The sequence below is a fragment of the Dromiciops gliroides genome, chromosome 3 (assembly GCF_019393635.1).
Source record: "Dromiciops gliroides isolate mDroGli1 chromosome 3, mDroGli1.pri, whole genome shotgun sequence".
Taxonomy (NCBI): Eukaryota; Metazoa; Chordata; class Mammalia; order Microbiotheria; family Microbiotheriidae; genus Dromiciops; species Dromiciops gliroides.
The window spans coordinates 529,065,479-529,092,253 of NC_057863.1; the positions used below are offsets into that span (position 1 = coordinate 529,065,479).

At 38.2% G+C, this 26,775-nt stretch overlaps 1 protein-coding gene across 2 annotated transcripts in view; it reads left to right on the forward strand.

The window, feature by feature from the left end:
- The first annotated feature begins 453 nt into the window (after positions 1–453).
- CUL5 (cullin 5) overlaps positions 454–26,775 on the forward strand; it is a 95,169-nt gene continuing 68,847 nt past the window's right edge. The window contains exons 1-2 of one of the 2 annotated variants that reach the window (XM_043994709.1): positions 455–980; positions 20,433–20,545. Coding sequence is in view for 1 of the 2 variants with exons in the window: in XM_043994708.1 (XP_043850643.1) it covers positions 957–980 (24 nt within the window). In the remaining variant the exon portion in view is untranslated. Of the gene's footprint in view, positions 981–20,432; positions 20,546–26,775 lie in introns of both variants that reach the window. The other variant, XM_043994708.1, reaches the window with a different exon arrangement.

Below are 26,775 nucleotides of genomic sequence, written 5' to 3' on the forward strand. Positions count from 1 at the left end.
GGTGGTGCAGTGGATAAAGCACGTGCCCTGGATTCAGGAGGACCTGGGTTCAAATTCGGCTTCAGACACTTGACACTTACTAGCTGTGTGACCCTGGGCAAGTCACTTAACCCCCATTACCCCGCAAAAAAACCCAAAAAACCCCTCCATATAAATGTTATTACTATTATTGTTAATAAATACTTGTTGATTGATCGATGGGGGATCTGGAGCAAGAAGGTGCATCTCTCTCCACCAGAGGCAGAAGCCAAAAAGTAAGAAATGGGGAGAATTCTTAAAATCTCGGTATAATTTTTCACCTTTTGCGGTTTTCCTCCGCCCAAATCATAGATTTTTTTTTCCCCCTAATGTTTTCGAGGGGCGGGGAAGAGGCGGCGCAAGGAGGCCTCTGCCCCTTTAAGGTCACGACCAAGAGACGGCTGACCTCGGCGGCTCCCCGCCCCTTCCTCCTCCTCGGGTTCCCAGCTTCACCCGGGGCTCGTCGAGGCCCGGGCCCTCCCCAGCTCCAGGGCCACGTGACTCGGCCCCAGCCTCAGAACCCCGGCCGCGGGGCTCTGAATTGCACAGATTGGTTGCGGGTGCGACCGTGACAGACTGAGCCGAAGAGCTAAGGAAGGCTCGTCCTGGCTCTGATCTCGTCGCCTTTTCCTCCTCCCTGGCTCTTCTTAATTCGCTGTGCAGACGGTGTCTCTGAGGCTTCGCCTGGGTTCGCCTGAGCTCTTCCCGTGCGGGAGAGCCCCCCGTGAGCATGTAAAAGGGAGGAGGGCGAGCGTGCCAGTTCCCGGAGCCTGGACTGAGAACGCCGGGAGCCCAGTCCACCCTCCCTTCCCCCATTGGGCAGCGCTGGGCTCTCGGGCGCTGGGCCCGGCCGGGAGGTCTGGCGGGAGAGGCCGCAGCTGAGCCGGCGAGCTCTTGAAAATCTCGCGCGGTCCCGCGAGAGGATAAGTTGAGGGAACATGGCGACGTCTAATCTGTTAAAGGTAAGAACCCCACTCCTACCATCCCTCTCCGCCTTTCCGGGCTGTGCTACAGGATTCGCGCCAGGGAAGGAGCACGCCTGGCCCCGGGGGCGGATGCTGTGTAGGGTCAGACGACTGGACCCATAGTGACAGCGGTGACTGAGGGGAGACCCTCCCCCGGCTCTGGGGAGTGAGCGGCCCTGTTTCCCCGCCCCCCCCCGCGCTCCCCACCAGTTGCCCGGGGGTGTCGTGGGGAGCCTTGCGATCACTTCACGGGACACTGATTTCGGGATGGTGGGGTACAGTTCCTTTTTAGGGGTTCCCCCCCCCTATGTCCCAGCTCGCAAGGGCTAAGGCATAGAAGAGAAAAATCCGAGGAATGCCTAGGCTGCAGGATGCTGATCCCATTTACCTCACCCCCCCTTGCCCTCCCCCCAACTCGGACGTTTGTAGACCCCTCCCCCCCATTAATTTGCAGGACCCTTCACCCCAATCTCTGCCTCTTTTCCTCCTCTAGAAATTTCAGATTCTCTGCTCTCAGTTTCTTTAAGGGCTTGAGCTCTTGCTATAACGCGGTAGCAAGGTATTAGAGGGTTTTAAAAAATCTCTTTCTAAAGAAAGTAATTTTGTGCAAGAGCAAACTGTTGTAGGTTTGTTAGGTGTGATATTCACATTGTAAACTTTTTGCCTTTATGGATTCGAAAGGTTTCAAACCTGGAAGGGACCCATCAATACAACTGTCATTTTGCAAATGATCAAACAGGCTTATATAAAGAAATTAAGTGACTTGCCCAAGGTCATAGCCAGTTTGAAGAGTAGCTAGAGCTAACTTGATTCTAGGGATTTTTCTGTTTTACTACCCTGTATTTCTGATTAGTTATGAATGGTTGAGGTTTTTCCTAATTTCATGCTCTCCCTTTGAACTGGTCAATTATGGTCACTTCTCACGTCACATGTAAGTTTTCTCAAATCAAATCACAGTACCAGTTAAATAAACTTTGTCCACATTTAGTTACCTAAACATAACATTTTGCTGTTTGAAGTCAAGACTGATTTGAGTATGGGTGATGGTTTGAGTACCATTTTCCATGTTATGCAAACAATTTAAACTGATGCACTGCACACAAACATGAATTCTAAAATCAATTTTTTTAAAGGATGCTGATTAGTATTATCAGATTTCTTTTTTTGGTGTCAGTTAAGGCTCTTTTAAGTTTGCAAGCTGCTTCTCTGCTGAGATTCTTTTTTACTTTTCAACTCTTTACTTCTTAAGGATTATCTTTTAACTTTGGTGTATATGTTGGGTTTTTAATTTTTATTATTTTTTTTGTAATGGAGAGGAAGATTAAGTGATCAATAGGGGATTTGTGCAAAATTCATATAATTTATTCGACATTTATTAAACACTTAACTGTGTGCTGAGCCCTGTGCTAGGTTCTCGAGGAAATTTCAAGCTTAAAATGTTCAGTAGTCTCCTTAGAGCAGTATCTCCTAATCTTTTTTGTGTTATTTACCCCTTTTCGCCTTTTCTCCGAATAATGTTTTTAAATGCATAAAATAAAATACATAGGATTACAAGGGGAAACTAATTGTGTTGGAATACAGTTAACATTTATACAATTATGACCATGACTCCCAGCTTAAAACCTTGGAGACCTATTAGAATCTAGAGAGATAGAAGACATAAAAACTGAAAACTATAAAGCACATTTTTACATTTTGAATAATTTGGGGTTTGGTTTGTTGTTGTTTTTTTTTAGTAAATCTTCAATGAATGCAGTTCAATAACTCATTGCAATTTATAATCTTAGAGACTTCCCCTGGTACACTAAAGTTAAGGAAGTTCCTCATGATTAACCAACCAGCTAATATATATCCAAGAAAAGACTTGGAATTAGCTCTTCTTGACTATGTAGACTTCTAGCAACTACATGACTGTCTCTGGTGATGAGTGCATTAGAGGATTGCAAAACAAATTTCTCTGAGGTCTGTGTGGGGGGAACAAAGGAAGCATAAAAGAATATTAATATTTGAATTGGACTTTAAAAGAGGGGAGAAATTCAACAGGTTAAGGATGGAAAGGGAAGCTATTTCTGACATAGGGAACCACATGTACAAAGGCACTAAGCTAGTAAGCATTAATTGGATGTATTCAGTAGGCGGAGAACTGTCCAGTTTGACTCCAGGGCAGTAATATGAGGTGTTTTCACAGATGCATCCATCCTAGCAGTGTGACCCAGAGCACTTAAGCCACTTTAACTCTTGGCCTCAGATTTCTCATCTGTAAGATGAGGATGATAGTAATATTTTACTTCCCAGGGTTGTTGTGAGAATTGAATGAGATAATATATGTAAAGTACTTTGCAAACTTTAAAATGATACATAAATGTTATTATTTTTTAAGATCGAGCCTTGAGTGACAGGCAGAGGAGTTTTCATTTTACCAAGTATGTAACAAATAGGTAGCCACTGAAGATTTTTGAGCAAAGCAATGAATTGACTAGATCTAAGGATAGGAATATTATGGCAGCAGTATGCAAAATAAGTAAGAAAGTAGAGGGTCTTCTCAATTGGTGCTGAATGTCTTTTGTGTATTGAATCTACAAAAAAGGTAGATGGATACTCTCTACCCTTGAAAATAACATATAATAGATTCTCTTGGTATGCTTACATTGGAAACACTTACTGTACTATATCCCCTGAGATCATTCCATTCTAGTGAAACCAGAGACTGACATGATACTTGTAGCCAGTGAGGCTCTATCCAGAGACAGAGAAAGCAGAGCACTACCCTCAGAAAGCCCCAGGGTAGTTGGAAATCTGCAGTGTGGGCCTTGGAAGCTGCTGGAACAGCAGTTACAAGTCCAAGTGTGACTTTACTAAGAATGGAATACCCTAGGTCCTGGGACTCTGACATCCCTAGTACTCTGCAAGAGATGCTAAAGTGGGCCTTGAAGGTCCAGCACTCCAAACTTCAAAGGGACAGTGCTGGTGCTAACACCATATAGTGGCAGTTGGCATAGAAACCCAGGTCAGGATCAAGCAAGGCTAAATATTCCACCCAAAAGCATAGCAAGGGGTAAAGACTGACTCAGGCACAAAACTCCAATTTACAAACTAAGACTGAAGAGATGAGTAAATAAAAGAATACATAACTATTTATAGAGATTTATAATAGATCCAGAAATACCCAATAATCTAAAAGGAGAGAATAACTCCATAACAACTGTAATCAAAGATGCAAAAGAAAAAAATTTTTTTCACAAGAACTATATAAATACCTAGAAGAAATGAAGCAAGAGATTCAAAATATAGTTTTAGAAGAAAGAATTAGAAAAAGTGTAAATAGCCTAGAGCAGAAAGTGGTACAGAATTCTCTAAAATTTAGAATAGACCACACAAATCAGGGATTTAATGAGACAGCAAGTAATATTAGAAAAAATGCAGAAGATTGAAAAAAGGCTACTATCTATTATCTAAAACAACTGGGTCTAACAAACTGGAAAACAAGTCAAGTAGAGATAATTTTAAGAATCATTGGGCTCGGGGTGGCACAGTGGGATAAAGCACCGGCCCTGGATTCAGGAGTACCTGAGTTCAAATCTGGCCTCAGACACTTGACACTTACTAGCTGTGTGACCCTGGGCAAGTCACTTAACCCCCATTGCCCTGCAAAAAAAAAAAAAAGAATCATTGGGCTCGGGGCAGCTAGGTAGCCCAGTGGATAAAGCACCGGCCCTGGAGTCAGGAGTACCTGAATTCAAATCCGGCCTCGGACACTTAACACTTACTAGCTGTGTGACCCTGGGCAAGTCACTTAACCCCAATTGCCTCACTAAAAAAAAAAGAATCATTGGGCTCTCTAGGAACCACATTTTTAAAAAAAAATAAAAGTATTTTATTATTTTCCAGTTACATGTAAGGATAGTTTTCAACATTTGTTTTCATAGGAGTTTTAGTTCCAAATTTTCCTCCCACTCTCGCTTCCCTCCCTTCTCCCCATGACGGAAAGCAATTTGATATAGGTTAAATATGTACAATCACATTAAACATATTTCTGGGGCAGCTAGATGACACCGGCCCTGGAGTCAGGAGTACCTGAGTTCAAATCCAGCCTCAGACACTTAACACTTACTAGCTGTGTGACCCTGGGCAAGTCACTTAACCCCAATTGCCTCACTAAAAAAAAACAAAGAAAAAAACATATTTCTGCATTAGACATATTGTTAAAGAAGTATCAGAGCACAAGGGGAAAACCCTCAAAAAAGAAGGGAAGAAAACCCAGCCCCAAAGTAGAAATAGTATGTTTCAATCTGCATTCATAATCCACAGTTCTTTTTTCTGGATGTTGAGAATATTTTCTATCCTGAGTTCTTTGAAATTGTTTTGGGTCATTGCACTGCTGAGAAGAGCCAAGTCTATCACAGCTGTTCATCACACCATGTTGCTGTTACTGTTACTGTATACAATGTTCTCCTGGTTCTGCTCCTCTCAGTCAGCATCACTTCATGTAAGTCCTTCCAGATTTCTCTGAAATCCTCCTGCTCATTGCTTCTTACAGCACAATAGTATTCCATTACATTCTGTGGTAAAATAATGGAATTTGCCCAGGGGTCCAACTTGATTGACTTAGTAGTGTTTGAATTGGGTGTGAATGAGAAAGTACTAAGTACCCACTTAGATTTTTAACCACCTAGTTTAAACTTGGCCAACCCTGAGAAGGAGTGTCCTCTGAGGCTGTGGACTCTGTCATTAACAGGGAACCAGTCTCAACCACACTACTTGAAGGACTCCCCCCCACCTCCCTTTGGGGCAGGGAGAAAAAGGTAGAAAAGGGGACCCCAACAGGAAGTGACTCTGACACATACTCGGTCTCTCTCTGGCTTTGGAGGAGCATTCAGAGCAGACTACAGGCTGAACAGCTGACCCCTGGTCATGAGTTAAATCCTGCCCTTTGAATTAGCTGAGCTGAAATCAAGTTTGAGTTTGAGACAGCCCTTGATAGAGCCAGGAAGATTATCCATTTTCCTTTTTCCCTATTCCCTTGTCATTGGCTTAATTTCTTTCACCTTTGCTGTGTATTTTATTGCCATTAAATGGAACCTGATTTGTTTGTGGAAAAGTGACTGTTAAGCTCCTTTCTTATTGGCATGGGAGAAATAACTAAAAGGCAGTTCAAAGGGGAGGAAACTTTGGACCTAGAGGTACTTCATTATTTTCTGAACCCCAGTATTACAGCAAGCCACCCAATTAACTCTCCCCATATTAAATTTGGCCCCTACAATTCATATACCACAACTTGTTTAGCCATTCCCCAATTGATGGGCATTCCCTTGATTTCCAGTTCTTTGCCACCACAAAGGGAGCTGCTATAAATATTTTTGTACATGTGGGTCCTTTTCCCTCTTCTGTGATCTCTTTGGGATACAGATCTAGCAGTGGTACCACGGGGTCAAAGGGTATGAACAGTCCCATGCCCCTTTGGGCATAGTTCCAAATTGTTCTCCAGAATGGTTGGATCAGTTCACAGCTCCACCAACAATGCATTAGTGTTCCAATTTTTCCACAGCTTCTCCAACATTTTGTCATATTTAGCCAATCTGATAGGTGTCAGATGGTACCTCAGAGTTGTTTTAATTTGTATTTCTCTAATTAATAGTGATTTAGAGCATTTTTTCATATGGCAATAGATAGCTTTGATTTCTTCATCTGAAAACTGCCTGTTCGTTTCCTTTGAACATTTCTCAATTGGGGGATGATTTACATTCTTATAAATTTGATTTAGTTCCTTATATATTTTAGAGATGAGGTCTTTATCAGAAATACTGGCAGTAAAAATTGTTTCCCAGCTTTCTGCCTCCCTTCTAATTTTGGCTACATTGGTTCTGTTTGTACAAAACCTTTTTAGCTTGGGGCAGCTAGGTGGCGCAGTGGATAAAGCACTGGCCCTCGATTCAGGAATACCTGAGTTCAAATCTGACCTCAGACACTTGACACTTACTAGCTGTGTGACCCTAGGCAAGTCACTTAACCCCCATTGCCATGCAAAAAAAACAACCCAAAACTTTTTAACTTAATGTAATCAAAGTCATCCATCTTTCATTTCATAATATTCTCTATCACTTGTTTTGACATAAATTGTTTTCCTCTCTATAGATCTGAGAGGTAAACTACTCCTTCCTCTCCTAATTTATCTGTGGTATAACCCTTTATGTCTAAATCTCGTACCCATTTTGACCTTATTTTGGTATATGGCATAAGATGTTGGTCTATGCCTAGTTTTTACCGTACTCTCTTCCAGTTTTCCCAGCAGTTTTTGTCAAATACTGAGTTCCTATCCCAGAAGCTGGAGTCTTTGGGTTTATCAAACAGTAGATTACTATAGTCATTTACTATTGTGTCTCCTGTGCCAAACCTATTCCATTGATCCACCCCTCTATTTCTTAGCCAGTACCAAATAGTTTTGATGACTGTTGCTTTATAGTATAGCTTCAGATATGGTTCAGCTAGCTCACCTTCCTGTGCATTTTTTTATTAGTTCCCTTGATATTCTTGACTTTTTGTTCTTCCAAATGAATTTTGTTATTATTTTTTCTAACTCTATAAAATAATTTTTAGGTAGTCTGATTGGTATGGCACTGAATAAGTAAACTAATTCAGATAGAATTGTCATTTTTATTATATTAGCTTGGCCTAACCATGAACAATTGATATTTTTCCAATTATATAGATTTTATTTTATTTGTGTGAAAAGTTTTTTGTGATTGTGTTCATAGAGTTTCTAGGTTTGTCTTGGCAGGTAGACTCCCAAGTATTTTATATGTCTACAGTTACTTTAAATGGAATTTATCTTTCTATCTCTTGCTGCTGACCTTTGTTGGTCATGTATAGAAATTCTGATGATTTATGTGGGTTTATTTTATATCTTGAAACTTTGCTAAAGTTGTTAATTGTTTCAAGTAGTTTTTTAGTTGATTCTTTAGGATTATTTAAGTATACCATCATAATCATCTGCAAAGAGTGAAAGTTTTGTTTCCTCCTTGCCTATTCTAATTCCTTTAATTCCCTTTTCTTTTCTTATTGCTAAAGCTAACATTTCTAGTACAATGTTAAATAGTAGAGGTGATAATGGACATCCCTGTTTCACCCCTGATCTTATTGAGAATGCCTCTTACTTATCCGCATTACATATAATGTTTGCTGATGGTTTAAGAACCACATTAAAAAAAAAAAAAAGATTCTGGACACCATGTTTAAGAAAACATAGGGGCAGCGAGGTGGTGCAGTGTATAAAGCACCAGCCCTGGATTCAGGAGGACCTGAGTTCTAATATTACCTCAGACGCTTGACCCTTACTAGCTGTGTGACCCTGGGCAAGTCACTTAACCCTCATTGCCCTGCTAAAAAAAAAACAAAAGGACTGAGAAAACATAAATGAAACTTCAGAGATCTATTCAAAATAGTATTATTTTTTGGTTTGCTTCTAGAAAGTAGTTTGGAACTCTGAAAAATCTATTCATCTATGCATACCCTTTGATTTAGTAATATTGATTTAAAAAGAGGAAAAGGACATGTGCAAAGCAATTTATAGCAACTCTTTTTTGTGGTGGCAGAGAATGGAAAGTGAGGGAATTTTCATCAATCTGGGAATGACTGAACAAGTTATTGTATATACATATGATATAATACCATCATGCTATGAAAAATGCTGAAAGGGATAGTTTTAGAGAAACATGGGTAGACTTATATGCATTGATGCAAAGTGAAGTGAGCAGAACTAGGAGAACAATTTGTGCGTTAATAGCAATATTGTAAAGACACACAACTTTGGAAGACAAGAACTCTGATCCACACAGTGATCAACCACAGTTCCAGAGAATTTGAAACGTGCTACCTACATCCTGATAGGTGATGGATTCAGTAGAGATTGAGACTAAAAAAAAATTATGGCCAATTTGGGAATTTGTTTTGATTAATAGTGCATGGTTGTAACGGGGTTGTAGTTTGTTGTTGTTTTTTCCCTTGCTTTCTCAATTGGATAGTAGGATCAAGTAGAGGGAGAAAATGAACATCTAAAAACAAAATTTATTTAAAAAAACAAACAAAACCATAGAACACAGTAAAACGAAAAAGAATCCCCAAATTAATTTTACATTTAATCTCTCAATGCTCTAAGCAACTTTCTGAGCCTTTAAGTTGCAGAGAAGGTGCTGAGTTTTTTGGTAGAGAAGATTTCCTCATCCAAGAATTCTATAGTAGTAAAATCACAGCTGTAGTCAATATCCCAAATACAAGGTGTATCAAAAGTCTTGGTGTAATTCTAAGGTATTAAAAGGAGACACCTTGTATGTACTATGCACTGTTATGGTTCAGGAATCAATAAGACTTTCGTTGCTCCCAAGAAACTTAAAGTCCTTTATTATAGTCCCCAAAATCACCAAATAAAGAATTGGGAAGATTTGGCTTCCCAAGTTCATATTAAAATTACTTAAGTATATTAAATGAATATAGTTTCATGTATAAATCAACAGTATAGTTGACCAGAAAGTCATTTTAGTTTTAGTTTGTATTGGATGCCATTTAATATAAGAATATATAAGTGCTTAAATAAATTCATGATCATTGAAGGGCATTCCTTCCAGCAATGTAGATTGCAACTCATCCATACAATCAAGATAGTGAAAGGCCTTGAGTCCATTTCATATGAGAATCATTTGAAGAAACTGTATGGTTAACTTAGAAAAGAGAAGATTCAGGGAGGAGAGGACATGAATAGCTGGTTTCAGATATTTGAAGGGCCGTTATGTGGAGGAAGAATTGGATTTGTTCTGTTTGGCCTCAGAGGGAAGAATGGAGCAATGAAAGGAAATTGCAAAGAGACCAGTTTAGGTTCTGTTATCAGGAAAAGCTTGCTAACAATTACAGCTGTCCAAAAGTGAAATGAGCTTTCTGCAAAGGTGATTGGTTTCCCCCTCTTTGGAGGTATTCTCTCATTTGTTGGCTGTATTATGATAAGGGTTATTTTCTTGTATGAGTTGAGCTAGATGGCCCCTGAAATCCCTTCCAACTCTCAGATTCTGTGATTGTGTGGAAGAGAAATTATTTGTGTACACTAGTTGGCAGAACAAAAACCAAAAGATGGAAGTTACAAGGAAGCAAACTTGAACTGTTGAACTGTGTAAATGAAATGGAGTGAATGGGATGATAACCTCCATGTCACTCTTTCTGGCTAAATGCCAGCTTGTGAAGAAAGTCATAGAAAGTCTCTGTGTGGAAGATTGGTCTAAATAATGTCTCAGATCTTTATCTCTTTCTTAAGATTCCATGGTTTTGTTTTGTTTGTCACTTAGATTGTTGGGGCAGCTAGGTGGCACAGTGGATAGAGCACCAGCCCTGGATTCAGGAGGACCTGAGTTCAAATCCAGCCTCAGACACTTAAAACTTACTAGCTGTGTGACCCTGGGCAAGTCACTTAACCCCAATTCTCTCTCTCTCACACACACACACACACACACACACACACACACACACACACACACACACAAACTAGATTGTTAATAAACTAGCACACCTAATCTCTGTATCCTTTGAAGTAGTCATAATCTCCATTTTCCTGAGCATCCTTGAAGATAACTCATCAAAAGAACAACATACTCTCACACTAAAATTCCATCACAACAAATGCAAGGGCCTATGCAAGGTTGCTTTTTAAGGATGGAAATTTAACTATGACAACAGCAATAACAACAATAAATTATGCTTCTTCATTTATTTGAAATAGATGGTGGTCTTCACCCTTTTTGTGTTATAGACTCCTTTGGTAGTGTGGTGAAATCTAGGGATCCGTTCTTATAATAATTTTTAAGTGCATAAAATTTATAAAAAGATTAAAAAGGAAACCATATATATTAACAGTTATCAAGACATTTTTTAAAAACAAGTTTAACAGCAGAATCAGAACCCCCTGAAATAGACCACTTTTATTGACACTTAGAAACCTTTTTGTTATATATAGCTCTTTGTTGCAATATTCTGTGTCAGAATGTATTTTGACCAAATCATTTTTCTGTAGTCCTGATCTAATTTTGTGGTTTTCCACTCATTGGGGCAGCTAGGTTGCACAGTACATAGATTACTAGGCCTGAAGTCAGGAAGACCTGAGTTCAAATGTGGCCCCACACACTGATTAGCCATAAGATGAGACTAATGATAGCTCCTATCTAGTATAGTTGTTGTGAGGATCCAATGAGATAATTGTAAAGCCTTTAGGATGATGTCTGGTACATAGTCAGTGCTATATAAATGCTAGCTGTTATTAACTATTATAAGGGAATAGTTGGAGTAGATAGGCTAGAAAGGTAGGTCAGGCCAGGTTATAAAGATTCCTGAATGCCAGGCTAAGCTCAGAGTTTGAACTTTATCTTTTGGGCAGTGGGAAGACATAATATTTTGTGCAAGGGAATGACATGATTGAAGCTAATACCTGTGAACCAAATATGATATATGCACTTGCAAGCTGCACCTTAAGATCCTTAAGTACTTTGTAAATGTTAACAACTAGAAAAAGCTATATCTAAACACAAAACATTTTTGCATTTTTAATAAAGTTTTTTGTTTTGTTTGTTTGTTTTGCCAGGCAATGAGGGTTAAGTGACATGCCCAGGGTCACACAGCTAATAAATGTAACGTGACTGAGGCTGGATTTGAACTCAGGTCCTCCTGAATCCAAGGCAGGTGCTTTATCCACTGCGCCACCTAGCTGCCCCTAATAAAGTTTTTATCCACAAATTCCAGGAAGGAGAGAGCTCTCTAGTTTTACTTGATATCATCTTCCCTCTCTTCTTCCTTGAAACCAGATAAGAAGTAGTTCCTTCCTTTTAAAAAAATTGGACCCAAGAAGGAAGAGGAGTTGGTAGAAGATTTCTTTCTACCTACCTCATTTTCCTATCCTGAAGAACCTGAAGTTGCTGAAGGAGAAATTTGAGAGTGGCCTGGTGAACCTCTTCTCTCCAACCATTTTGCCCATTAAAGATAGTTGAGAAAAATTTAGATTAGTAATTTCTATTTAAAAAGAAAATTATTTTAGATGGGCTAATACCCCTTCACTCATACATTAGTATATATCCTTCAGTTAGATTGCCTAATATGTAGAGTAAAAAAGAGTTTTAATTGATGCTTTTTAGAGGAAGGATTAATTGTGAATCTTGGAGGTTGGCCCCAATTGGGATTATTTTGGACAGACAGGATGGCATTGAAGGCAGTGGGCACATAGTGAGTAAGGAAAAGGAATACAGTACAGGAGAAAGGCTAGCAGGTACAGTTAATAAATCAACTACTTTTTTAATGTCTTCATGGTATTGTTACATTATATTGGAAATGTTATAGTGGAATGTTATATTAGAATTCCATTGTTTTATTAGAAATCATGCTACCTCTCCAGAAGTTCTTATTGTATCACAGAGCCCTTTGGAAGTGTGGTGAAGCTTACAGATCCCTTCTCAGAATGTTATAAAATGCATAAAAATTAAGTATATAGGATTACAAAGAAAGCCAATTATATTGAAATATAGGTATCAGAATATTGAAGAAAACAACACTGAAGACTCCAGGTTAAAAATCCTTGCTTTCAAGGATACTCATCAAAAAAATAACTCTCCTCAAAAGATCGACATTGGGGCAGCTAGGTGGCACAGTGGATAGAGCCCTGGCCCTGGATTCAGGAGGACCTGAGTTCAAATATGACCTCAGACACTTGACACTTACTAGCTGTGTGACCCTGGGCAAGTCACAACTCTCATTGCCTCGCCAAAAAAAATAAAATAAAATAAAAAAGAGTGACATATTCACACACTAGAATTCCATCATAGTAAATACATAGCACTACCTACCATACCATTATAGAAAAGTACCCTGTCCATTAAAACCCACTGTCTTATTTTTGATACGGTATTTTGACCCTATCATATAATTTGTTGTATCATTTTAGTGTCACTTATTTTGTCCTGCATGTGATGTGGTCATTTCTTTGTAATTTCAGGTAGTCCATATTTTTTTTATAATATCAAGCATACTGCATGAACAAAATATTAGTAACAATAATTAGAAAAACTTATAGAATTAAGTTAACAAGTATGTATTAATTGGTATGTGCCAAGAATTTGACCTTGTGTTTGTGATACAAAGACAAAAATTAATAGTTTCTATCCTCAAGGAACTTAGATTTTATTGAATAGAAACAACATACATATAGATTAATAAATATAAAGTATTATATTTGGTATGGGTACAAAGAGAAAGATTTTGTTAGGAGGCACCACTTGAACTTTTAGCCATCTTAAGAGTCAAAGATGAGGAGGGATAACATTTTAGAGAAAAGGACTGATACAGAGACAGAAGTAGGAATCATGTCTGACTATCATTAAGCCAGGCCAGGCCACTTTGGCTAGAATTCCTGGGAGGAATATGAAATCATTGTAGAAAGATAAGTTAAGCCAAATTGGTGAAGGACTTTAAGTGCCAAAAATATGGTTGTTTTTTTATTTATGTTTGTCTTTGATACAATAGGAAGCCACTGAAGGCATTGCGGTAGAATTTCCTTGCAAGTTCATCATTATTTGAATTTTTTTTCCTGTAGACATCTGTGCTTTATTAGAATATAGTTCAGTATAATAACATAGTTATTTAACAGTTTTTTAAAAACATGGTGCTACAGAGACTTATCTACTATCATATATTTTGTATTCATTTTTAAAAGATTGGTTTTAATAAGTTTGTATTTTTATATATTATGTATATCACATGCAGAGTGATCTTTCTACCTTTTCCTGAGGCTGATAAAAATATTTTATGAATACTTAGTGTTCAAAGAGCAGACAGCTGCTTATTAATAGTACTTTAGATTTAAAGATGATGTACAGATCTTGAGTAATAATAGAACTAAAAATTATGCTGAATTTATGTATTTCCCAGCACACATTTTTCCCCCCTGCCTGGAATTACAAAATCAAGGAGACTTGCAAAGGTTTGAATCATTAAGTACCTAGTCTTTGCTAGATTCTGGGAATACAAAATGGAAAAATTAATTGGTCCTTGCCTGTAAGTTCTAAATAGACCACTTTTTATCTCATATCATAGGAGGTGAGAGACACCATCTAGTTCAATCTACCTATTTTACAGATGAGAAAAGTAGCTAGGGCTTTAAGGTTTAAAAAGTACTTTCTCCTTAACTCTTTAGAGGTTGGTAGTGTTAGGTATTATCTTCATTTAAGTTTGCTCATGATCCAATGATTAGTAAGTGGTAGAGCCAGGCCTAAGTTAAGTCCACTATTTTCTACTATGCCTTTTTACTTTCTGCCAGTTATTTTATAGGCAGGTAGGTGGCATGGTGGATAGAACTTGGGTAGGAAGCAGCTTTACTTCCATAATGATGCATGATAAAAGAGGGGCTGGAGCCTTCCTTTAGAAACCAAGGTGGAATCAGAATAGTTGTAAGCAAACATAGATCAGTGCCAGGGGTACTGGGCTTAGAATTGAAAGGAAAGACCAGGTGCTGTGGGGTTTTTGAAGTCAAAGCCAAGGTCTAGCAGCTGGTGTTGATGAGTTTGAAACTGGATGACCCTGCAGTAATAATAATGATAATAATCATAATAATAGCTAGCATTTAGATAGGGCTTGCTGTTTACTAAGCATTGTGCTAAGTGCTTTACAAATATTATCTCATTTGATCCACACAACAACCCTGGGAGATAGGCATACATATTCTTAAAGCTGAGAAAACTGAAACCTATAGCACTTAAATAACTTGCCTAGTCACATGGCTAGTAAGTGGCTAGGGACAGATTTGAACTCAGGTCTTCTTGACCTGTGTTACTACCTAGCTACCTTAGACAGCTATGTGCAAAGAGATGTATTTAAAACTAGAATAAAAATTAAATATATGGAAGATTATTCAGAGCACAGTTTAAGGTTGAGACATCAAAAGTTTCTTTTATTTTGGGGTTGCAGTAGAGGATAGACATTTATAGCTCTACTTGAGCTATAAAACCCCAGAATTCCTTTCAACTAGGAGCTTCTTTCAGCCAACCTCCTCTTTTGGAGTTATTAATTTTCTTAAATTTTTTCTCCTCAGTTTGTTTTCCAGGTCAGTTTTTGTTATGAATACATTTTCTTCTATTTTTTTTCCCATTTTTTTAAACTTTGTTTCACTATTTCTTAGTTTCCATTTGGTTCATTCCAGTTTTCAGGGAGTTTGTTGCTTGGGCAAGATTTTGTATCTGTTGTGCCAAATTATTTATTCTCTTTCCAATTCTTTCATTCATGGTTATCATTTCTTTTCCATTTTTTTCTCTAGTGCTCTCATTTCATTGATTAACAACATTTAGCTCTTTTAAAACTCCTATTTCTCTCTAAGAGTTCTATTTGTGCTGAAGCTGAGTTTTTCTTTGAGGCTTTACTTATAAAGGTTTTGGAGTCATTCTTGAGCATCCTTGTCACCCTAATAACTTTTTATGATGGGATTCTTTTGTTTGTTGTTTGTTCATTCTTCTAACCTTTGTTCATTCTTGACCTCAGACCTGATATTAGGGTTGTGCTCTGGACACTTCTGGAGTCTTGACTCCAGAGGCCTTGACTGGTTTTATTGCTGATTTCTTGGGATGTTGAGTATTGTGTTTTTTCAGAATCTCAGGGACAAGTCAGGTCTGATCCAAGATCACATCTGGTCACTTCACTTCCTGTACAAGTTGCTGACCTGGGTTTGGGTCTGAAAACAGTAGACTGCTGCTGGACTTGGTCCCTGTTGCCAGCTGGGGAACTAGTTCAGAGTGATAGAATGGCAAACTCCCTTTCTGGGATGCTTGTCCTGGTTATTCCTCTCCAGTTTTATGACAGGGTTAAAAGTTGGAACTGAAACCCCACTCTGCTCCTGGGATCTGAGGCACTGATGCTTCTGGACTTGCTTTTCTCTCTGTACATAACTCTGGGCTAGTGATTGCTTGTTACTTAGAATGCTACTCCTGGGTGCTCAAGTTTCCTCTGTTCTTTGTTCTGCATCAGATCTGTACTGCTTCTTGTCACCAACAATCATGACTCCACTTTGGGATCACGTCTCATGGGAGGTTCCTGTACTGAATTTACCCCCCCTAAGTTCCTTTCTCCCAAATTGACCCCATATCAAGGCCTGCTAAAGCCCCTGGTGTTATTTCTTGCATTCCACCTGTTGGTTGGAGCTACCCGAGTTCCCAGTCTAAACACTCTAGGAGGAAATGCTTTTCTGGAATTCCGAATCAGAACTCTTTTCTAAATATGTTTCTTCCTCTAGAAGCATTGTTTAATTGGTGGTTTGGCTTTATTGTATCGTTAGTACAATATGTGCTTCTGGTACACATTTAGGTTGGCCTGAAAACCTAACTGCCATTTATAACATTGTTTCCCTGGAAAATTCAATTCACAAGCTTTTATTAAGTATCCATTTAAGCAACGCAATATACAATAACAAGAAATGCAATAATATAAAGAAGAGTCAGGTGCTTTCTTTTCCCTTTGTAAGTTTAAGTGAAAGGAGATGTATATTTTAGCCAAATTAGACTGTTATTTGCCCTCTAAATTCAACATTCCATCTCCACCCTGGCCTTCCTCCCCCCATTCCTGGAATGAATTCCTTCCTCATCTCTGTCAGAATCTTTCTCTTTAAGGCTTAATTCACACGGCACTTTGTACCTGAAGTGTTTCCGTGCCCCCTCAGTCGTTAATGCTCTCAGATCTCTTTTAATCACCTTGTATTTAGCTTGTCTGTATACCTGTTATATTCCCTCAGTAGAATGTTAACTTGCTTCTTGAGGCAGGAACTGTTGCTTCTTTGTCTTTGTATCTCCAGTGGCTCTTGCATACTAAGTGCTTAATAAATGTATTTTGGACTTGTTCAGTTTGGGTCAACTGTGGGTCATCTATGTGCTGTTCTAGAAGCATTTGGACATGCTTCTCTGGAACTTGGAAGAGTGATCAGGGCCAGAGACAGCTATTTGAGAGTCGTGAGTGTGTCATTCGTGAGTGTGTAGCATTGTGCCTACCATGTTCCAAACACTGTGCTAGGCTTCAGTGACATGCTGACAAAAATGAAATAGTCCCTCCCTTCAAGGAGCTTATGTACTACTGGGGGAACCAGTATGGTACAGAATAATAAGTACAAAATATACAAAATCATATGGTGAATGAATGGTACCCATAACGGAAGTAAACAAGCATTTATTAAGTTTCATCTATGTGCCAGGCACTGTTCTAAGTGTTTTACAAGTATTATCTCATTTTATTTCCACTACAACCTTGGGAGATAGTTATTACTATTATCCCTATTTGCAGTTGATAAAACTGAGGGCAACAGGGTTAAGTACTTGCCAAGGGTCACATTTGAACTTGAGTTTCTTCCACTCCAGACCCAGCCCTTTATCCGTTGCGCCACTTAGCTGCCTCTAAGAAATAAAACTTGAGCTGAACCTTGAAGGAAGCTAAAGAGTCTGAAGCAGAGATAAAGAAGGGCATTCCATGGATGGGAGGAAGTTTGTACAAAGGCATGAAGATAGTATATAGAGGCTCAGTAAGTAGGCCAGCTTGTCTGGAAATTAAAGTCCAGGAAGGGAAAGCATGTATAGTAATTCTAGAAAGGAAGACTGGAGCCAAGACTTTAAATACCAACCATAGGAGTTTGTTAAAAAGGTTGGATAGAGGGGCAGCTAGGTGGTGCAGTGGATAGAGCACCGGCCCTGGAGTCAGGAGTACCTGAGTTCAAATTCGGCCTCAGACACTTAACACTTAGTAGCTGTGTGACCCTGGGCAAGTCACTTAACCCCAACTGCCTCACTTAAAAAAAAAAAAAAGGTTGGATAGAGAGGAGAAGCAGTTGTGAAGATGTGGGGAATTTTGGAGGACTCAAGGAGAAGGACATTAACCTCCTACCTCTGTTAAAACTCACTAACCACTTACTAGCTGTGTGACCTTGGGCAAGTCACTTAACCCTCATTGCTCCACAAAACAAACAAACAAAAAAACTCACTAACCCATGAAAGCTGGATCAGGGTCAACTTTGGGGACTTCTCTCTAATAATAATCTCTATGACTCACCCCTGGGAACACCTAATTCTGACTTGTCTCCCAAAGGATTTTCAATTTGTCTTCTAACAGTAGGATTAACTAGGCATTAACTGTAAAACATTTATTGATTTTTAGAGTTTTTAAAATAATAAACATTTTATTTATAGTTTTGAGTTCCAAATTTTTTCCCTCTGTCCCCATCCCACTCCCTGAGGTAGTAAGCAATCAGATGTGGCTTATTTGGTTGAGAGAGTTGACTCACCTGAGCATTCACTATACTCACAGGACCAGGTTTTTCTCATAACCTGTCTATCTGTAAAATAATGTTTTGTAGTTAAACTGGTAAGTCCTTGGGTATGTCTTGGGAGGTTAACTCCCAGTCGTTTTGTACATTTTATAGTTATTTTTAGTAGAATTTTTCTATCATTTCCTTTTGAGTTTTGTTTATATTGCATAGAAATGGGTTTTTTGAAGATTAATTTTGTGACATACTTTATTGAAGCTATTAACTGTTTCTTTGCATATTCATAGGGCTGTTTAAAGTAAACTAACATCATTTGCAAAAAGAAATCATTTTTCATCCTCTTTGCTTATGTGTACTCTTTAATTTCCTTCTCTTGTTTTATTTCTGGGAACTGGAAAAGTCTGTAGTGGATGTGTTCAAGCTATAGCACAAACAAGGAATTGCAAAAGAGACTTCATAGATTTCACTTTTAGAAAAAAAGAGCAAAAAAAGATGGTCAAGGGGCAGCTAGGTGGTGCATTGGATAAAGCAGAGGCCCTGGATTCAGGAGGACCTGAGTTCAAATCCGGTCTCACACTTGGCCCTTACTAGCTGTGTGACCCTGGGCAAGTCACTTAACCCCAATTGCCTCAAAAAAAAAAAGATGGTCAAGACAGATGAGCAAGGGATAACCATTTGACAAACCTATGTGCTCTGGTATCCTGGCCATGTCAAGATAATACAAGGAATGTTACCATTATGTTGTATGGACCTCCTGTAACAGACTTAAAAGAAGACAAGAGTTGCACAGGATGCATCATGATTTGCATAGCTGAAATCATAAATGCATCATATTTTTCAAAGTTAAACTGAAAACAGATCATTGTCAAATTGATGTCATATTGTTGTGGTTTATAGTACTGTATTAAGTAGTGGTAGGCAGAGGGGGATCCTTGTTGTATTGCTGTACTTACTAGGAACACTTACATGTTTTTTCCATTGTAAATAATGCTGATTTTTATATACACACATACACAAATGTACACACACATGTAATATTAATCACATTTAAAAAGGTATTTTCATAACATACTTTTTAAGGCTTTTAACATGAGTCCAATATTTTGTCGAGTGATTTTTCTGCATCTACTGATATAATCATGTGGCTTTTGTTGTTTGGTTAATTATGATTATTTTGCCAGTGCTAATCTATTTTTACATCTCTCATATGAGTCTAGCATGATTGTAGTAGATGGTTTTTGTCTATATTGCTACAGTTTCTTTAAGGCTTTATTTATTTGTTTGATTGCTTTGATGTTTATTAGCAAAATTGGTTTTGGTTACCATTCTCATCTTCATTTCAGTTGGCACTGCTACTTTGAGGGGGAAAATTTCCTAATTTATACTATTAAGATTATAAAATATTAAACAAAAAATTTTGATCTTTGCTTTTATGAGTTGGTTTTTTTGGGGGAGGGGGGGGTTGGGGGTTTTTGCAGGGCAATGAGGGTTAAGTGACTTGCCCAGGGTTACACAGCTACTGTCAAGTGTCTGAGGCCAGATTTGAACTCCGGTACTCCTGAGTCCAGGGCTTTACCACTGTGCCATCTAGCTGCCCCCTGCTTTTATGAGTTTTAAGCAGTAGCTTTTACTGATTAGATTTCTCATCATGGTATTAATCGTTCTGTGGCCCAATGTACTTTTCTTCCTTAATTAAAAAAAAAATGATCTTTTTACATTACCTTTATTTTCAAATATATATGCCCAGAGTCATCCCTTGTAATAGAATTTTTAAAAGATAGAGGAATGAGGCAGTCCAGCAAAACAAACCAACCCATCAAAGAGTCTGACAACATATTAAATGTTGCATATGTATGGTTCCCCACCTTTGAAAAAAAGGTAGGACAGAGAGGTCATTATACTTATTGTCATCATGTATATTATTTTCTTTATTCTGTTTACTTCACTTTGCATCAGTAATTATATGCATTCCAATAATGAAAAGCAATATCAACTTACTGAGGTTCTTTTGTATAAGATTAAAAAATCTAGAATGTTACTAATCTGATTTCAGATTCACCATCAGGTCAGGTATATGTGCATGGATCTCAACTAAGATCTGAAATTGAAATCCATCCCTTCAACTTAATATGTTTTTCCTTTAGAATAACAAGGTCACTGGTGATTTTACTGCTGGGCTCACTCTGATTTCCAGTGGTATTGAATTCTGCAACCAAAGACTTTTGACTGAGACCAGGTTACCACTAATTCCAGCCAGGTTAGTATGAGCAGTCTTTTGATATTAGTTGAGCTTATAGGGGCTAATCTAGACTACAGTATAAACATTTAAAGTTAGATTTTTCTGACCTATGTTGTGAAACCCAAAGCAAATTAATATTAAGCCTGCAGTTTAATTACAGGTTGTTGTTGGGGGTTTTTTGGATGTTCCACTGAAGGCTTCCTTTAATGCCTCATTTTAGTGTAAAGATAACTCCAGGTTCTCCAAGTCCATACTGGCAGAGTAGAAATCCTGCATAAATATGTGTGCATGTGTGTGTGCGTGCATGTGTGTGTATATGTATATATATAGACTTATGTATGTAGGTAAGCTTATATAGAGAGAATTTACATATTTATGATAAATATGTATACATATGTGTATATGAATAGATAAAATGCATGTCTAAAAACATTTTATGAATGTATAATTGTACCCCATCAAGCTGAAAGGGGTTTAATTATTGGCTTGGTGATAAGGTTGATAGCAAGGGCCAGCCTGTCTAGCTAAATCAGGAATTGAATACAGATACTAGATACTAGGCTTAATCAATCAAGACTAAATTGAGCATGGATTATTGATAAAGCCCTGTACTGGGTGTTGTGGTGCCGTGACTAGCTTTCCTTTGTGGTTTTGTTTGTTTTTTTTGGCTGGGCAATGAGGGTTGTGACTTGCCCAGGGTCACACAGCTAGTGTCAAGTGTCTGAGGCCAGATTTGAACTCAGGTACTCCTGAATCCAGGGCCAGTGCTTTATCCACTGTGCCACCTAGCTGCCGCCCTTGTGGTATAATTTTAAGTGACATCAAGAAATCTACCTTTCCTTGTCCTCAGATACTTAAAGATTTAAAAATTAAAGATTTGTTCTATGACTTAAGGCTTAGTTTCATATTAAATTGTAGACTATCTTGGGACAATATGGCCTTATCATTCATTTATAACTTAGTACAGATTTGCTAGATTATTATTAATACTTTCTAAATAGCAGATTTTGATAGAGTGATGGACTGAGAGCATGTGGTCCTCGGGTACTTGAGTTGGAGGAGGCAGAAAGAGGATTTGGAGACTGCCAAAAAGATCTTTGCTTACTTCACAGTTTTACCTAATGTTGGTCTTAGGAGTTGGTGTACAACTGAAATAAATGTTTCCTTTAAAAATTTACTTTTCACTTTATAGAGTATACACACATGCAGATATAGGCATCTATATCTCTACATATCTATGTGTGTATGTATAATACATATACATAACATGCATACCTATATATGAGAACTATAAACCAAAGTATCAACAAATGCAAAATATCATGCTAATAGAGAGAAGGCTTTGTAGAGGTGGTGAGTTTTGAAAAGACAGATGTGGACAACAATAACTGGTGGTAGGTATGATGGGGGAAGGAATTCATATGTGCAGCAGAAGTGTAGAGACCAACACAAGTTCTTTGTAAGGGCTGGTAAGCAGATTTAAGTTGCTAAGAGTGGTTGGAGCCTGTTGAGAAAAAAAATGAAATTGAAGGAAGTTTCAAGTTGAGTGGTACTTTTAAAGACTTAAATTGTGGTCTTTTAAAAATGGGTTTCTAATCTTTTGTTTTTAATATTGCTTAGATTGTAAATCCATATTCTTCTTCTTTCCCAGAGCCAGCCTTAATAATGAAGAATTTTTTTTTAAAAGAGGGAAAAGAAGGGAGGAAAAATCAGGAACATCAACTAATAGATAAAAAACCCCTGACACCTTATATGATGTTTCATGCCTTCCTCTGTAGAGGAACCAAGTTTATTCTTTGTAATTTCACAATATGTATTTCTAATTTTAATTCTGTTTTTAACTCTAAAAAGGAATTTAGTTTTAAAAGTAGTATGTACAGCAAAGATATGAGGAACAGAGGTACAGACATTTCCAGTGGGGATAGGGGAAGTATACATTCTTTTCAATACCACCCTGGAGAAAGTGGGCTCAAATTTGAAGTAGTTTCTACTTAGCATTGGTCCGACAAGATTCTCTTCCACATGAGATATAGTTGATGGATCAGTCCTTATCTCAGCTATGGCTGGACTACATTATTCCTGAGGACCTGACTTAACAAAACTGTGTCCTCTTCCTTAGGGCTACCCTGCTAGACTGTCTGGCTATAAAACTGGCTTGGAATTGAGCTCTTGGTAATTTACAGTTTTAACGTTTCAAAACTTACAAGGTCGTATCTGTGATATGGTGTGCTAAAGACCTTTCCAAGGGTTTTCAACAATTCTTATCTCTTTAGAGGACTACAGTCATGAAAATTTCCCAACTCTGCTTACTTCACTTTGTATGAATTTTTTGCATTATTTTAAGAGTTTTTAATGCCCTTTGGAAAAAAAGGTAGCAGAATGTTGAGGGTGTTGAGGGATCAAATTTCAAGGTAATCTTCAGGGAAGAAAAAATAAGAAAAGTGGGGGAAAAAATCTTGGGAGTATTAATACCAAAAAAAGTGAATAAGAAAATATAACTACTGTTATCTATGCTTATTTTTTCTTGAAGGGAGTGTTAAAATAGAACATTTAGGCTTTTGTAAGCAATACACCATAGTGTATATCTTTACCATCATGCAATTGAACAAAAGGTTTAGAGAATATAAGATTTCACTGTGTTTATTATTTGTCAAGTACAAAAAGCATTTGATTCATTAGAATACTCTCCCATCTGGGGCAGCTAGGTGGCACAGTGGATAGAGCACCAGGCCTGGATTCAGGAGTACCTGAGTTCAGATCCAGCCTCAGACACTTACCTGGCTGTGTGACCTTGGGCAAGTCACTTAACCCCAATTGCCTCACCAAAAAAAAAAAAAGAATACTCTCCCATCTCACCTCTGCCTTCTCTTTTCCCTCGCTTATTTAAAGACTCAATTCAGATCCCACCTTCTGTAAGAGACCTTTCCTAGACCCTGCTCCCTCACCCCTTCTAGTGCCTTCATCCTGAGATTACCTCCCATTTTACCGTATATATCTTACCTGAACATAGTCATTAGCTTGTTGCCTCTTTCATTAGAATATAAGCTCCTTAAGGACAAAGACCACATTTTTGCTTTTAAAAAAATATCCAGGGCAGCCAGGTGGTCCTGAGTTCAAATTTGGCCTCAGGCACTTAACACATTACTAGCTGTATGACCCTAGGCAAGTCACTAACCCCAATTGCCTCACAAAAACAAAACAAAACAAAAAAATATCCCTAGTGTTTAGAACAGTGCCTGAGGTTTAGTAAGCACTTAGTAAATGCTTATTGATAATGACAGGAAAACACTATATTTAGATGTCTCCTGTGCATATATGTCAAAATTATTCAAAAATCTTTGAAAGACATAACAATAGAGGTAACCTTGTTTGATCTGATCACTAATAACAGGAGAAACATAAAATAGGTAGACATAGTGATCAAAGGTATCTACCACTGTCACGACAGGATCTGGGGCTTCAAACAAGTAAAAGAGAAAGTCTTATAAATGGTGAGGTGCTTCAAAATGCTCTGGTTTGGAGATTAGTGTGATGATCAGATTAAGTCCTGGAATAATGCAGAACCTCCTAGACCAGATCCGTAACCCCCAAAAGAGTTTGACCCAAATTTCCATTCCGAATAGACCAAAAAATAAAGAATGCTTGTTGCCTGTACTGATGTATATACATTTGATTGAATAATTGATAGAGTGCGTGCATGTGTGTGTCTGTGTGTGTGTGTGTGTGTGTGTGTGTGTGTGTGTGTGTGTGTGTGTGTGTGTGTGTGTTTGCTTATATATCTTGGAAGAAACTTCATATAGACACTAAATTGGAGTCATAATTGAACTGAAGAGTGGTTTGGCTTTGGAAATTTTAAAAGTTCTTTTAATGTCCCTAAGCTCTCCCTGAAATAGAAGCCAATATATTAAATATCAGTGTTATTCTGCTGGTGGTGTATGACTCTTAAGTTATATTAAACTATAGTTTTCAAAGAATTAAAAATTAGACTTACCCAAAGAGCCATAAAGAGGTACATGGTGAACATGAGCAGACAAAGGATTATGAGAGAGAAATAGTAGGATGTCATCAAAGAAACAGATGCTAGAAAAAAGATGGCTTACCACAAAATAAAGCAAGGATAATTAGACAGCTCTTTTGGTATACTGGTCATGTTGAAAAAGGGAAGAAAAAGTCCTGATTCATTCAGTGGAATCCCTTTAGTGAATTTATAGAAAGAAAGGTCAAGATATGCCTGGGGGAAAATGTACTCTTCGATGAGATCAAAGATCCATTGTTATATTGAATACATGGATATATTCTTTAGGTGAGATTATACAAAAACCGTTTATTTTATGAGTTGCATTAGCTTTTCTCAACTGTAGCTTCCTTTCCTGAGTCCTAGTCTGATGAATGGCAGTCAAAGGATCATAAATTTAGAGGTATAAGAGACTTTAGAAGGTATTGAGTCTAACTCCGTCATTTTATTGCTGTAGCACTGGGTGGTTAAATGATTTACCAGATTATTACAGCTAGTATCTGAAGCAGGTGCTTGAAAAGCTTTATGCACAAGCTCAGTGACATATGTCAAGGATTAGTCTAACTTAAAGACAGAAAGGATCTTCAGTGTAACTTCAGCCATCATATAATAAATATTTTTGGCCATAGCAGCTCAGGAATTCTACTGGCTAATTGTTTCAGTTTGTTTCAGTGTTGAGAGTATACACAACAGTAAAATCATGAGTCCTTAAAATATAAATAGATTTGATAATTAGATAATTGTTAGTTTAACATGGTGAAATCATGGAACTTTCTTCCTGACACCTTTCTTTGTCCACTGTCTTATGGTTTACCTATCTAGCTTACTTTTTACTTACATTGCTTACTTTTATGACATCTAAAATAATATCACATTCTAATAATATTTCAGACTTGCAGAACACAAAGTCATGTAGTCTTCACTCCTTCCTAAAGAAAACATGGGGGGCGGCTAGGTGGCGCAGTGGATAGAGCACTGGCCCAGGATTCAGGAGTATCTGAGTTCACATCCAGCCTCAGACACTAGACACTTACTAGCTGTGTGACCCTGGGCAAGTCACTTAACCCCCATTGCCCTGCAAAAAGAAAAGAAAGAAAGAAAGAAAAAGAAAACATTACTTTCCAGGGCAAACCACTCCTGTTTTCAATAAGTATTAGGAAGTTGTTCCTAGTATTGATGCAAAATTTGCATCTCCCAAAGTTCCATTACACAGATTGCCCCCATGCATGGAATACACTTTCTTTTCACCTCTGTCTGTTAGAATATCTTGATTCCTTTAAAGCTCAGCTCAGTTGCCATCTTCTACTTGAGACCTTTCCTGGTCATTCCCCCACCCCCAATCCCAAATAGATCATAGATCTAGAGATGGAAGAGATCTTTGAAGTAATCTAGTCCAAAGGTGTCCAACACACAGGCCATGGGCTGCATGTATCCCATGAGACTTCTGAGTGTGCCCAAACCACATTAGAATGTAATTAGGAAATAATTCCAAAAGTAAATAAAAATAGAGAATATTAAATTATAAAATTGAAATTTTATTTTTAATTCTCTCTCTCTCTCTTTTTTTGGGGGGTGGGGTGAGGCAACTGGAGTTAAGTGACTTGCCCAGGGTCACACAGCTAGTAAGTGTCAAGTGTCTGAGGTCAGATTTGAACTCAGGTCCTCCTGAATCCAAGGCTGGTGTTCTATCCACTGTGCCACCTAGCTGCCCCCAAATTCTCTTTTAAGACTTAATCATGCTGTCATGGGTTTAATACTCTCCCACACTGTAAGTCCAAACTTCTTACCTTTGTAACTCCACTCTTGATCTATGGTTGAAATTTGCCTAAAGGCCAAACTTCTGTCTTGTAATTATATCCACTAAGGACTCAATTATTTTGTGAATTGAATCTTCACTCTCGAATTGTCTACCTTTGTTTTTGTTCCTCCTTTTCTAAGAGGACCAAAGACATCCCTGGTGACAACTTGCTCCTGAATTGGGTTCAGGTGAGGCAGAGTTGCACAGTCATCAGCCTCACTCCTTCTTCCAGAGTCATTGAAGTCCAGTGGCAAGACAAAAGTCAAGACACGTGGCAATGGCCCAAGATGCAGTGGATGACCTTGGCATCTTCAATGTCTGACCTAGTTCTAAGCCTTCCTCAAGCACCTGCCTCAGCCACCTTCATGGCTGTTGGAATAAATTGTACTTATTCACCCATTCTACTGGGGCAAGTCTTCATATACTTGGGGTGGA